Raw genomic sequence first — 12,802 nt, 5'->3', positions numbered from 1 at the left:
AAGACACACAAGGTGTTGGTTCAATCCCAGCCTCTGACGTGAACCCTTGAGATTCTTCCTCCTCTACTGTTCTGCCAGCTTATATGGCAACAAGTTTTCAACTAAGTGTGTAGAACTGCTTTATAAGTGGTCATTAAATACATGCAAATAATAAAGTTACAAAAGATCACTTGTCTGCTACCAGTGTGGTACATGTATTTGCACTGAGCTTGCTCCGTGGGTGAAATCTCTGTGTTACATGTGGGAAATCAGGTCTGTTACTTTCCAAATGTTGATCACTTACTCTGGACACTCCTGCTTTTTCCACTACAATGTATGAAATTGACTGCTGTCTTATAAGGGAAATATTCTTTTGCGTGGCCTTTAACACCATCAAGTGAATGAATACATTGTCCAACCAAGACAATGGCAATACTCGCACGAGGGAAATGATATTAGAGTGTTCAGCAGTAATCAATCAGTCAGTCAGTCAGTCAATCAGCATTCAACACCAATTTAACATTTGATAATTGTGTATATATACATGTTTGATTCTTTGTGTTTTTCAGGACAGCGCCCATTTGTATTTTTGTCGTCTCGTGTTCACCCAGGAGAAAGTAACTCCAGCTGGGTTATGAAAGGTCTGTTGATTAAAATGAATCGGTTTTATATAAGCTTTGTATTTCTCTAGATAAAGTCAACATCATGAACACATTAGATATACATCTCCAGACTATTGATGTGATGATGTCCTGCTAAAATGTTCAAGAAGCACACATACTTGTAATCTGTATCATATCTCATCATTCCACAGCTCCAGACTAACATTTGGCCTAATATTTCCAGCTATACAGCAGTATTTTACTTGTCACTGGAAATGTAAATGTGAAAGCTAGTTTAGTGTGAAAGATAACTAGGAACATATTGATTCTGATTTTAAAATGTAGGAAATAAATAAAATTCAATTTCTCCAACACTTGATGTTCATATCTGTTGACTTGGACATTTCACAGATTCACTGCCAAGCTGTATGATGTTTCTCTACCTTAGACTATAAGAGGTTTAGTTGATAAATTATATGATGTTCCATAACATTACCATTAAACTATAAGACTTCAGGTATATTTGTATTAGAGCTGTAGGACATTCTCTCATGTTACCATTAACTGTAAGAGGTATAACTGGTAATCTGTAGGACATTCATCTATGTTACCATGAACTATAAGAGGTATAACTGATACATGTAAGCTGTAGGACATTCATCTATGTTACCATTAATTATAAGAGGTATAACTTGCAAGCTGTAGGACATTCATCTATATTACCATTAATTATAAGAGGTTAATGACTGGTAAGCTGTAGGGCATTCATCTATGTTACCATTAATTATAAGAGGTTAATGACGGGTAAGCTGTAGGACATTCATCTATGTTACCATTAACTATAAGAGGTTAATGACTGGTAAGCTGTAGGACATTTATCTATGGTACTAATAACTGTAAGAGGTTAATGACTGGTAACCTGTAGGATGTTCTTGTCTATTCCAGGAACCATTGATTACCTCTTCAGTGATAAACCCCAGGCTAAAGCAGCCAGAGATTTGTTCATATTCAAGATTGTCCCAATGTTAAACCCTGATGGTGTTATCAATGGATGGTGAGATATCTCCTACTATATTACTATGTCAAATGTGGATGCTGAACAAACATAGTTTACTATTAACAATCTTAAAATGAAATTATAGCTGTTATCCAACAGCATTGCTTGTTGACTAGACTTTTACCACTTCTGGTAGCCTGATGTGTAAAAAGTTCATGATAATGGTAACAAACACAAAAAAATGTAAAGGAATGTACTGGATTTGAACCCTACACTGCCAAGCATCATTTACAATTGGCCAAATACTGAAGACTAGAATTAGGTTAGAGATTAGGTGCCTTTGATATTCTGCTGATACCTGAGGATAAAAGACAGCAAGAATACATTGTTGTGAAGTTGGTGCCCCAGAGCAGAAGACAGAAAGAAGACATTGTCGCTAGGCTGATGACCATTCCCACGGTAAACAGCAGTCAGTGGTTTCATACAAACTGGTGCAAAGCTCTAGTTTTATTTACATACACGTAGGAAAGTTTTGTCAAATTTTTGTTGTTTTTTTGGTCAGAACATGAAAACAACACAAAGTATGAAAGTGTGTTTGTTTAATAATTTTAAGCAGTTTTAAAAATTGACCTCCTTTTGAGCCAAGTTCACTTGCATACCAGGCCAAAAGTTTTTGACAATATGGGTAGGGTGATCCACCTAAAAAGTGTAAACGAAAAGTTTATCTCAACAGGTTTAGCCGTTTTGGAGATGAAGATGTTTTTAGCTAATCAATAAAATTCAAAATGACTGCTAAATCAAGTGACTGGTAAAACAGCAGAAAACATCAAAAGTTGCTTCATATGTTCCTCATTAGGACACCAAAGTTTGTTTTTCCTACCTTTTGATTAATAATGATTATAATCTGAAAGATTTCAAGAGGTGTCCCACTAGGATACTAGTGTGGACCCCGAAATACTGTTAGACAAAGTTTAAGATTGTTGATATGTATTGTTGTCTGGCTAACTCAATCAAACTTTGGAGCAACATATTTTACTCCACAGTGATAGATTCCATGCGTTGTGCATCTTATTAAAGCTAATGGACATCACTCTGATAACTCTTTGATTAATAGAAGGGATGAAGATTTAGTGTTGTGCACGTTTGCCTTCTGTTCAACATGTTCAAGGCCTTGTTTCAAGGATAGACAGCCAGCAGCTGCTCTGTGTTGTACAGTCTTGATAGATTGTCTTCTGTTTGTAGCCACCGCTGTTCTTTGACTGCTGAGGATTTGAACCGGCGATGGTTGTTTCCATGTCCTAAGCTGCACCCTACCATCTTCCATACAAAGGGCCTGCTGCTCTACATGGCCCTGATTAATAGAGTACCACTGGTATGTATGTATCCACTGAAGCTCTTTGGATTTTAGCAAGATTAAGGTTGAGCATTTTCCTGTCCAAGAATGTTAAATCTATGTCCTTACATAATGGTTTTGAAACAGTTGATGTGTTCACCATTTAAATCCAAATAAAGTTTATCTTTGAAGTATTTCTTCAGCATGTATGGTATTGCTAGCTATTGGTACTTATGTCGTACCCTGAGTGTCGCGTAGGCGTCAGTTAACAGGGAAAGCAATGTTAAACAGAATGTTAGGGTTGGTATCTTAAAAAGTACAACCATTATTGAGATAGGGGAATATTCCATCATTGATTAGGTGTACATATTAAATACTGTAAATTACTGAATTCCTGACGTAGTGCGTTGTGTATTCTAACATACCTCCAAAAACACTAAAAGCAGTGGTGAGCGAAGTGCTGTCAAATTGTTCTCAAATGGACGGTTCCATTTCGCTAATAAAATCCAGTGTATGGGATATAAAGAGGTGGCATCAAACAAGCATCTAGGTACTATATCTGGATAAGCACAACATGGGCAACGATGCGTTTTTCAACGTAACCTGTCCAGAAAGGTAGATTGCTTGTATTACATGGGAGCGCATAGTTTGTGCTCAATGATTGCAGACATCTCCAGTGATGCAGAACTCAGTCTGCGGAGCACAGACCACTGTCTCTGAGTTACCACTGTTTGAAAACTTGTGAGGCCTGTGGCCCCTCGTTTTCAAAGAGTGGACAACTCTCGTCTGCAATGCATTATCTACGTGATTTCACTACAGCAAACTACATGTACGTTTTATTTCTTAATTAGAATCAATATTAAACAAAATGTTAGGGGTGGTATCTCAGAAAGTACTTGTCCTGAGCTCAGAGTTTTCACATACATGTATGTGGAGCACAGTAACAGGAGTGGGATATTCCATCGTTGATTCAGTGTGTACATTTTAAATACCATAAATTACTGAATTCGTGACTTAGTAAGTGAGTGAGTGCTTGGGGTTTAACGTCGTACTCAACAATTTTTCAGTCATATGACGACGAAGGAATCCTTAGGGTGCATGTACGTGTAATGTGCCTGCTTGTAGCAGGACGGATTTCCACCGCTCTTTTATCTAGTGCTGCTTCACTGAGATGACTTACCGAAGGCAAGTAAGCCTCCTCGCCCGAACCATTATACTGATATGGGTCAACCAGTCGTTGCACTATCCCATTCATGCTGAACGCCAAGCGAGGAAGTTACAACTTCCTCTTTTAAAGTCTTAGGTGTGACTCGATCAAGGATTGATCCTGGATCTACAGGTCCCGAAGCGGACGCTCTGCCAACTCCCGACTTAGTGTATTGTGTATAAGAATAAATGTTAAACAGAATGTTAGGGGTGGTATCTCAAAAACTTCTGCATGTATTGAACCAGGGTGTTTGCACATATGTGGAGCACAATAGCTCAAGGGGATATTGAATTGTTGATTCAGTGTGTACATATTAAATACCATAAATTACAGAATTTCTGACTTTATAGTGTATTGTCTTGATTGATTGAAATCAGTGTTAAACAAAATGTTAAGGGAAAGGAAAAGCAATGTTAAACAGAATGTTAGGGTTGGTGTCTTAAAAAGTACAACCATTATTGAGATAGGGGAATATTCCATCATTGATTAGGTGGGCATATTAAATACTGTAAATCACTGAATTCCTGATGTAGTGTATTGTGTATTAGAATCAAATTTAAACAAGATGTTATGGGTGGTATCTCAAAAAGTACAGCAATTTGTATTGACCTGAAGTTTTACATGCATATAAACATGAAGCACAGTGGCACACAGAGGATGTTCCATTGGTGCTGATCTGTATGCGTATTAATTACCATAAATGACCAAATTTACGATTTGTGTTTCGTTCTTTATGTATCGAGCTGAAGTTTTGTGTCCATGCACTTCCTACAGGGAAACTCTTTGGCAGCCTTGCCACCAGTTCTAAGTTTTTTTATGGCTTTTGTGAGCACTTCGAATAATAATGGTAATGTTATTCAATTCCATATTGCTGCATTCTTTTGTTGACAGCTAGTCTTTGAAGACAGAGGCTTTGGTATGGTCAGTACAGTGGTGTGTGTTATTTTGACAGGTGTTCTGTGACTATCATGGCCACTCTCGCAGAAAGAATGTGTTTCTGTATGGCTGTAATCCTCTGGAGTCCTGGATCCCTGATGATCAGAACAACCCAGCCTCATCCTCTGCTTCTCCCTCGGCACGATCAGACTCAACCTCATGCAAGGTCATGTCATGCTGTGATCAACTTCATTTATGGGCTTTTTACGTGATTATCTAGGCATTTATCTGCACTTGACAAGAATACTTCATAAAATTTGCCCTGGCAAATTTCTCAGTCACTTATTAAGTTAAAGTTTTGAACAAGGAGGCTGTCTTCCCTTACCCTCTCACACTAAAATGTCTGGCACAGTCTTAGTCTCTTTTATTGAAGACTGTCCTGCTTTATGCAAGGAAACATGCAATACATACATGTATGCATGGTGAACCTATTTCGATGTATGAAGCCCACTGTATAATTCCACACTTACAATACCTGATCTTCTAATTAGTAAACATGTGATGGATAAAACTTAAGTTGTAATTAATGTTTTTTCATTTCTTGTCAACGAGAGTCAAAAAATGTGAGCTGCATTACTTGGTTTAAAAACAGCTATGAGATGTATTAAACACTTAAATATCAATTTTTGCTTTTTTCCATAGACTTTACCCAGAATTCTCCATTCTATAGCACCAGCATTTTCTCTTCCTAACTCCAGTTATCTGGTTGAGAAGGGGAAAGAATCAACGGCACGTGTGGTTGTGTGGCGTCAGATTGGGGTAGTCAGAAGCTACACCATGGAGAGCAGTTATTGTGGTTGTGACCAAGGACAGTATAAGGTAGAGGCATCATGTTTACTGAGCTGTTAATTGTTAACTTCCCCCATCTCACTAGGGCTAAGGTGTGTTTTCATTGCCCTTTTCCTCTATCCGTCTGTATGGCTGGCTGTCGGTGTGACAGATTGTCTCTGTCTGTCTGTATGGCTGGCTGTCGATGTGAAGGATTGTCTCTGTCCGTCTGTATGGCTGGCTGTCGATGTGATGGATTGTCTCTGTCTGTCTGTATGGCTGGCTGTCGATGTGACAGATTGTCTCTGTCCGTCTGTATGGCTGGCTGTCGATGTGATGGATTGTCTCTGTCTGTCTGTATGGCTGGCTGTCGATGTGACAGATTGTCTCTGTCCGTCTGTATGGCTGGCTGTTGGTGTGAAGGATTGTCTCTGTCTGTCTGTATGGCTGGCTGTTGGTGTGACAGATTGTCTCTGTCCGTCTGTATGGCTGGCTGTCGATGTGATGGATTGTCTCTGTCTGTCTGTATGGCTAATTCTCTTCTCCATTTGTGTTAAGGCCATATCTCTTAACCTATCAAGGGAAAAGAACATGGTTATTTTACATGTGCCTCAGTGGATGAAAACCATTGTTCTTGAATTTCTTTTGTTGACAGCGTGTTGAAAGTTTCTGATTTTAAAGTATATTTTGATTGGATTGTTTGTACTGGAAAATAAGGACCATATGACTTGGTTTATAAATGTATGTGTGTCTACACTGACACATTATTCTCATTGCTTATCAGTAAGAAATGTGTTAATAGCTGAGGACAGTGCTTCTCATCTCGTCAGTTTTAAAGTTTTCTTTCAGTCAGGAGGTTTGTCGGGCACGAGATGAAGGTCAGTGATTTGAACTGGGCACTCTGGTTTCCTTCATCTGTAAAGCTGACCAACATCATAACAATGCATACAGTATGACAGTGTCATGCACTGAAAATTTCTGTCCCAGAAATGAGAGTGATCACTTAAGTGAGTGTACAAGATGGAGGGAGATGCATATTGATTCTTATAATCTTTTTGCAATGATTTGAGTGAAATAATGCCAAACCCAACATTTGTTCAACCGTAATCGCCACGATATGGCTGAAAAATTGCTGATGAGGCATTAAGCCATAATCAATCATACATTCAATCATAATAACTCTTGTGTTTTTATACATAATGTGACAATATTTGAATTCCTTGATTCTGTAGGACCTGCACATCAGTACAAACATGCTAGAGGAGATGGGCAGGAAGTTTTGTGATGGACTAGTTAGATTAGGCCGGAGCAGATCTGTGATGGAGTCTGCCTTCTCTGAACAGCAAACACCGCTGGCCATTCCTGACACAGGAAGTTCCACATATGATAAGTACGTTGTTAGAACCATGGGATTTCTAGCTCTCCTGTTTCTAAGGAGATTACCCACATCATAGGTGTGTTTCTAAAGATGACATTGTTTCCTGTATGGCCTTCCAGATGAGGTAAAAATATCATAAATGGGTCAGTATAGCAGGTTTAATGGAGTTCTGGTTTACATCATGCATAACATTCACATATGAGCTCATTTTGCAAATATGTATTTTAAAGAGTTTCAGATAAAACTAAACCATCACAGAGCTTAAAAAACTATCTGAAACAGTACATTAAATCAAAACATATAGGACTATTTTGACAGTTTAGTACATACTGGTATTCATGAGCTTCCGGCCACAAAGTTCTGCTGCCATCGTCAGACAAAACACCCAGTTACCAGCTTCCTATACACATAGTTGACAGTACAGTTCACATCTTGATGAGTGAGCAGTGTCACGTGTTGCATGTACATGGAGGAAACTGGTAACTGAATCTCACCGTGCATTTTAGCTGATGATGACGGCATTTGCGACAGAAAGCTTTGATATAAATAGCAGTATATACAAAGCTGTCAAAATAATCCTTTGTGTTTTGGTTTTAATTAAACCTGTCCATAGTAGAACAGATGCAGCAAATATTGTGAAATTTCTGTTGAGACCATATAAGACTTTCCAAATATTTGATATGGCATAGCAGAGGTCATAGACATGGTATAGCAGAGGTCATAGAGTTTCAGTCTATCTATAGAGCTGGTGAAATGTTTGGTGTAAGGCAGGTTGAAGGGAAGATCAAGGAGTGTCAGGGCTGTTTCTGAATGTAAATGAAGTGGGTGTGAAGTAGGTCAAAAACTTTTGAAAATGAATGAAAAATGAAAAACTTTTTGTTTCCAGTCCCTCTGTGTATCCAGGTGTTCAGGACGGAGCAGATGGACTGAGTGAAAGTGAAGAGGATTCCGAGGATGAGGATAGTGAGGATTCTGAACAAGATGAGGAGGAGGGTATGCCTGATGAGGGAGATGATGATGTGATCTTCTAGCTGCCCTACAGATGACCAAGTACATAGATGAGGAGGAGGCTACTCCTGATGAGGGAGATGATGATGTGATCTTCTAGCTGCCCTACAAGTGACCATGTAGATAGATGAGGAGGAGGCTACTCCTGATGAGGGAGATGATGACGTGATCTTCTAGCTGCCCTACAAGTGACCATGTAGATAGATGAGGAGGAGGCTACTCCTGATGAGGGAGATGATGATGTGATCTTCTAGCTGCCCTACAAGTGACCATGTAGATAGATGAGGAGGAGGCTACTCCTGATGAGGGAGATGATGACGTGATCTTCTAGCTGCCCTACAAGTGACCATGTAGATAGATGAGGAGGAGGCTACTCCTGATGAGGGAGATGATGATGTGATCTTCTAGCTGCCCTACAAGTGACCATGTAGATAGATGAGGAGGAGGCTACTCCTGATGAGGGAGATGATGATGTGATCTTCTAGCTGCCTAACAAGTGACCAAGTACATAGATGAGGAGGAGGCTACTCCTGATGAGGGAGATGATGATGTGATCTTCTAGCTGCCCTACAAGTGACCATGTAGATAGATGAGGAGGAGGCTACTCCTGATGAGGGAGATGATGATGTGATCTTCTAGCTGCCCTACAAGTGACCATGTAGATAGATGAGGAGGAGGCTACTCCTGATGAGGGAGATGATGACATGATCTTCTAGCTGCCCAACAAGTGACCATGGACATAGATGAGGAGGAGGCTACTCCTGATGAGGAAGATGATGATGTGATCTTCTAGCTGCCCTACAAGTGACCATGTACATAGATGACAAGGAGGTGCTCCTGATGAGGGAGAAGATGGCGTGAAGTTCTAACTCTCCTACAGTTGACTGAACAGAGATGAGGAGGGCACACCTGATGAGGGAGAGAATGACTTGATCTCCAAACTGTCCTACAGCTGACTGTGAACAGCGATGAGTAGTAGGGTACACCCAATGTGGGAGATGATGACATGATCTTCTAACTGTCCTACAGCTGACTGTGAACAGAGATGAGTAGGTGGGCACACCTGATGTGGGAGATGATGACTTGATCTTCTAACTGTCCTACAGCTGGCTGAACAGAGATGAGGAGGGCACACATGATGAGGGAGATGATGACGTGATCTTTTAACTGTCCTACAGCTGGCTGAACAGAGATGAGGAGGGCACACCTGATGTGGAAGATGATGACGTGATTTTTTAGCTGTCCTACAACTGATGTTGTACATAGATGAGGAGGAAGGTACACCTGATGTGGGAGATGATGATGTGATCTTTTATCTGTCCTACAGCTGGCTGAACAGAGATGAGAATGGCACACCTGATGTGGGAGATGATGACGTGATTTTCTAGCTGTCCTACAACTGATGTTGTACATAGATGAGGAGGAAGGTACACCTGATGTGGGAGATGATGATGTGATCTTTTAACTGTCCTACAGCTGACTGAACAGAGATGAGGAGGAGGCTAAATGCTCTTCCCAGATAGGACTAGAACAGTTATTATACAATTTTTTTTTATATTGGAACTACAAGGATTTTATATGAACACAGGAATGCATTTTCCAAGCCATCATTTCTTTGACTTGCTTACATGTAGGAGTGTGTTGATGTGCAGCCATATCTCAAATGCATGTATATACAAAGCCTTTCATTTTTATCATAGTGAATAGCAGATTGTTACCTATTGCCAATGAAAAATGAAGTTCAGATTATTGACAGATTATTGTCACCACATGCATCACATTTTAACACTGACCAGACCTGTCAGCTTAATTTTGAGACTAATTCCAAGCAAGAGCAACGGATGTTCTTCCCAGTTTAAACAGGATAAGTAGGAAGATCCCCCACTCCCTGGTTTGAAGCCAGCAGTGGAATGCACCATGTACATTTTCAGGCATTAGTGGTCTTGTCAAACTATAAAGAACATGTAAATGCCCTGTACAACCAGCTTGTTTTATTTTAAAAACATCTTAATTACGTTCGGTAAATACTGAAAAAAAAATGCGTGCGAGTAAGTTTTCTGTAGTGTTTAAATGTTACCCTTGGGCATATGCGGGAGTCCTTAAAATATACAAAGTAGCTTATATCGTTAAAACAGTTAGGGGATATTCCGATTGAGCTGTAGATATATTAATATCCAGTACCTTTATTTAAGTGAACAGTTTATGGGTAACACGTAGACACCTGACAGATGATTTATGGGCAAGGGTTAGAAGTGATTTAATCAGTGAAGTGTCTGGAAATTGTCTGCGTGACAACTTTGAATGCAAATTTGGAAATGTAGCTATTTTGAAATAGTGTACGTGTAAGGTTTCAACAGCCTTTCTGGTTCTGCAAAGTTCTCGTTCTAGAGAACATCAAGTTAACATTTTAATAATGACCTTGTACTCCTGTAAGTAGTTTATGACCACGCACGTCCACACTTGCTATGCACTTTCTACGAAATTCTGTCAGTGCGATACGTGTACATGTGCCTTGGTTTCTCCTTAGCATTTTAGTTAGTTATTTATTCGATTCAGGTTATTCGCCATACTCAAGAATTTTTCACTTATACGACCGCTGCCGGCATTTTGGTGGCAGGAAACTGGGCAGAGCCCTGTGGAAACCCAGGGCAATCCGGAGGTTGCCGTTAGACCTTCCCACGTACGACGGGAAAGGAAGTGAGCATGTAAACCGAGCTCAAACGAACAAGGTACAAATATTTGAGTGCAGAGCTATTTCGGCAACCGCTTGAAATACCCAGAAATGGATTTCTGCTAGGTGGCACCCCCTAAAATGGGTGTAACAAACAGGGATTGACCCAGTCAGAAGCACTTCTCATATAGAGCTCATATACAAAATGAAAACGAAGCCATGCTTGCCAGACAAATTAACCGCTCCAATAGGGCCTCCAGACGCCTAAACGTTGGAGGTATTGGTTAAATTCATTGCTATCTGAACGAGTACATGCTGAAGAATGTAATATGATCCGTGCCACAGATTGTATGTGCTGCATAGACCCCCAGACGCTCTGAAATAGTTGCCCCAGTGCCCCCAATTAGGCTTTGTGGCTAGTTCAGACATTGGAGGTTCTGTCCAAATCCAAGGCCATTTGAACGAGTACATGCTGTAGAATGTAAAATGACCTGTGGAAGACATTTTATTTTGCTGCGTTTGACCCATTCAGACATTGAAACAGTCGCCACTCAACAAATACCCACCAATCCCACCCTCTGTTACTTTCAGATATTGAACGCAAGTACATGCACCAGAAAGTTTAGTTCGTCTTTACATAGCATCGCATTTTTTATTGTGACGATTTTCATGAATTCCACGGAATAGCTGACATGGGAGCGCAAAATTCAAAATCACTTCAGTGAAAAATTATTGACTGAATTGAAAGGTATATTACCTAAATCACTGAAATATACAATAATTATTAATATTTATTAGACCTGGTCCACGCAGGTGGAAATTTCTGTCTACCACACCTGTTTTAATCCAGTTACGTCACCTCTAATATATGCCCATAACAATAAATACATACATATAAGGTGTGTCAAGTCTAGGTATTCCTCTCTTCAGCGGGGCACACTTCACTGCACCGAAATGCAAACCTTGGTAAATGACACCTAAAAGATCTCCTCTTTAAAGTTCGAATTTGGTGATTCCAAATCGAAAAGTGGATCTTTTAAAAATATCCATGTAAGACAACATCCTGGACAAAAGACTTAGAAGTGCTGCTCAATCAATGTCCAGAATTTGATGCAAAAAATATATTTAAAAAGATGTCAAACTAGCGTGATGAAGTCACACGTATCGGAAGATTCCGTCACAAAAGACTCTTCACTTATGGCTTTTTCAGTAACTAGCTTTTAAGGTACTTGTATACTGAAAGAATACAGGTATCGTCAGAAATGAGAATGGGCTAGAAGTTAAGAGAGCAGAAAAGACAAATGGCACATACGATCTGGGGTGATTGAATCCCTTAAGCAGAAAGTTCAAAGTTGAAAGAAAATATTTTGTTGCAATGCTGCAAAAAATTGCGCTCTTATATAAAGCCCGAAATGTGACATGATGTATGTGTGGTTGCAAATATGTGTATCAGAAAACCATCATCTGGAAAGCCGACATGCGTAGTAAGTATGATTCCATGCCGCTCTGCTCATATCAGACGCCCTGACATAGAGTGAATGAGTGAGTGCTTGGGGTTTAACGTCGTACTCAACAATTTTCCAGTCATATGACGACGAAGGAATCATTAGGGTGCATGTATGTGTAATGTGCCTCCTTGTTGCAGGACGGATTTCCACGCTCTTTTTATTTAGTGCTGCTTCACTGAGGCGACTTACCGAAGGCAAGTAAGCCGCACTGTATACTGATACGGGTCAACCAGTCGTTGCACTATCCCTTTCATGCTGAACGCCAAGCGAGGAAGTTACAACTTCCTCTTTAAAGTCTTAGGTGTGACTCGGTCAAGGATTGATCCCCTGACATAGACGTGCACTGTTTGTTCCAAAAAGCCGATGTCCGACATCACCTTTAAAGTCTTCACGTTTCGTCCACTGGAGCAAACCG

At 40.0% G+C, this 12,802-nt stretch overlaps 1 protein-coding gene across 2 annotated transcripts in view; it reads left to right on the top strand.

Annotated features, from left to right (window-relative positions):
• LOC135465384 (cytosolic carboxypeptidase 1-like) overlaps positions 1-10,387 on the top strand; it is a 31,887-nt gene extending 21,500 nt beyond the window's left edge. For both annotated transcript variants that reach the window (XM_064742605.1, XM_064742604.1), the window contains exons 19-25: positions 549-620; positions 1,527-1,635; positions 2,821-2,950; positions 5,071-5,220; positions 5,697-5,873; positions 7,055-7,212; positions 8,087-10,387. In XM_064742605.1, the coding sequence (XP_064598675.1) occupies positions 549-620; positions 1,527-1,635; positions 2,821-2,950; positions 5,071-5,220; positions 5,697-5,873; positions 7,055-7,212; positions 8,087-8,231 (941 nt within the window). In that variant the 3' untranslated portion in view covers positions 8,232-10,387. The remainder of the gene's footprint in view (positions 1-548; positions 621-1,526; positions 1,636-2,820; positions 2,951-5,070; positions 5,221-5,696; positions 5,874-7,054; positions 7,213-8,086) is intronic.
• The last annotated feature ends 2,415 nt before the right edge of the window (positions 10,388-12,802 follow it).

The sequence above is a fragment of the Liolophura sinensis genome, chromosome 5 (assembly GCF_032854445.1).
Source record: "Liolophura sinensis isolate JHLJ2023 chromosome 5, CUHK_Ljap_v2, whole genome shotgun sequence".
Taxonomy (NCBI): domain Eukaryota; kingdom Metazoa; phylum Mollusca; class Polyplacophora; order Chitonida; family Chitonidae; genus Liolophura; species Liolophura sinensis.
The sequence above is the reverse complement of the archived record's forward strand: the minus strand, read 5'-3'. Positions and strand labels throughout refer to the sequence as shown.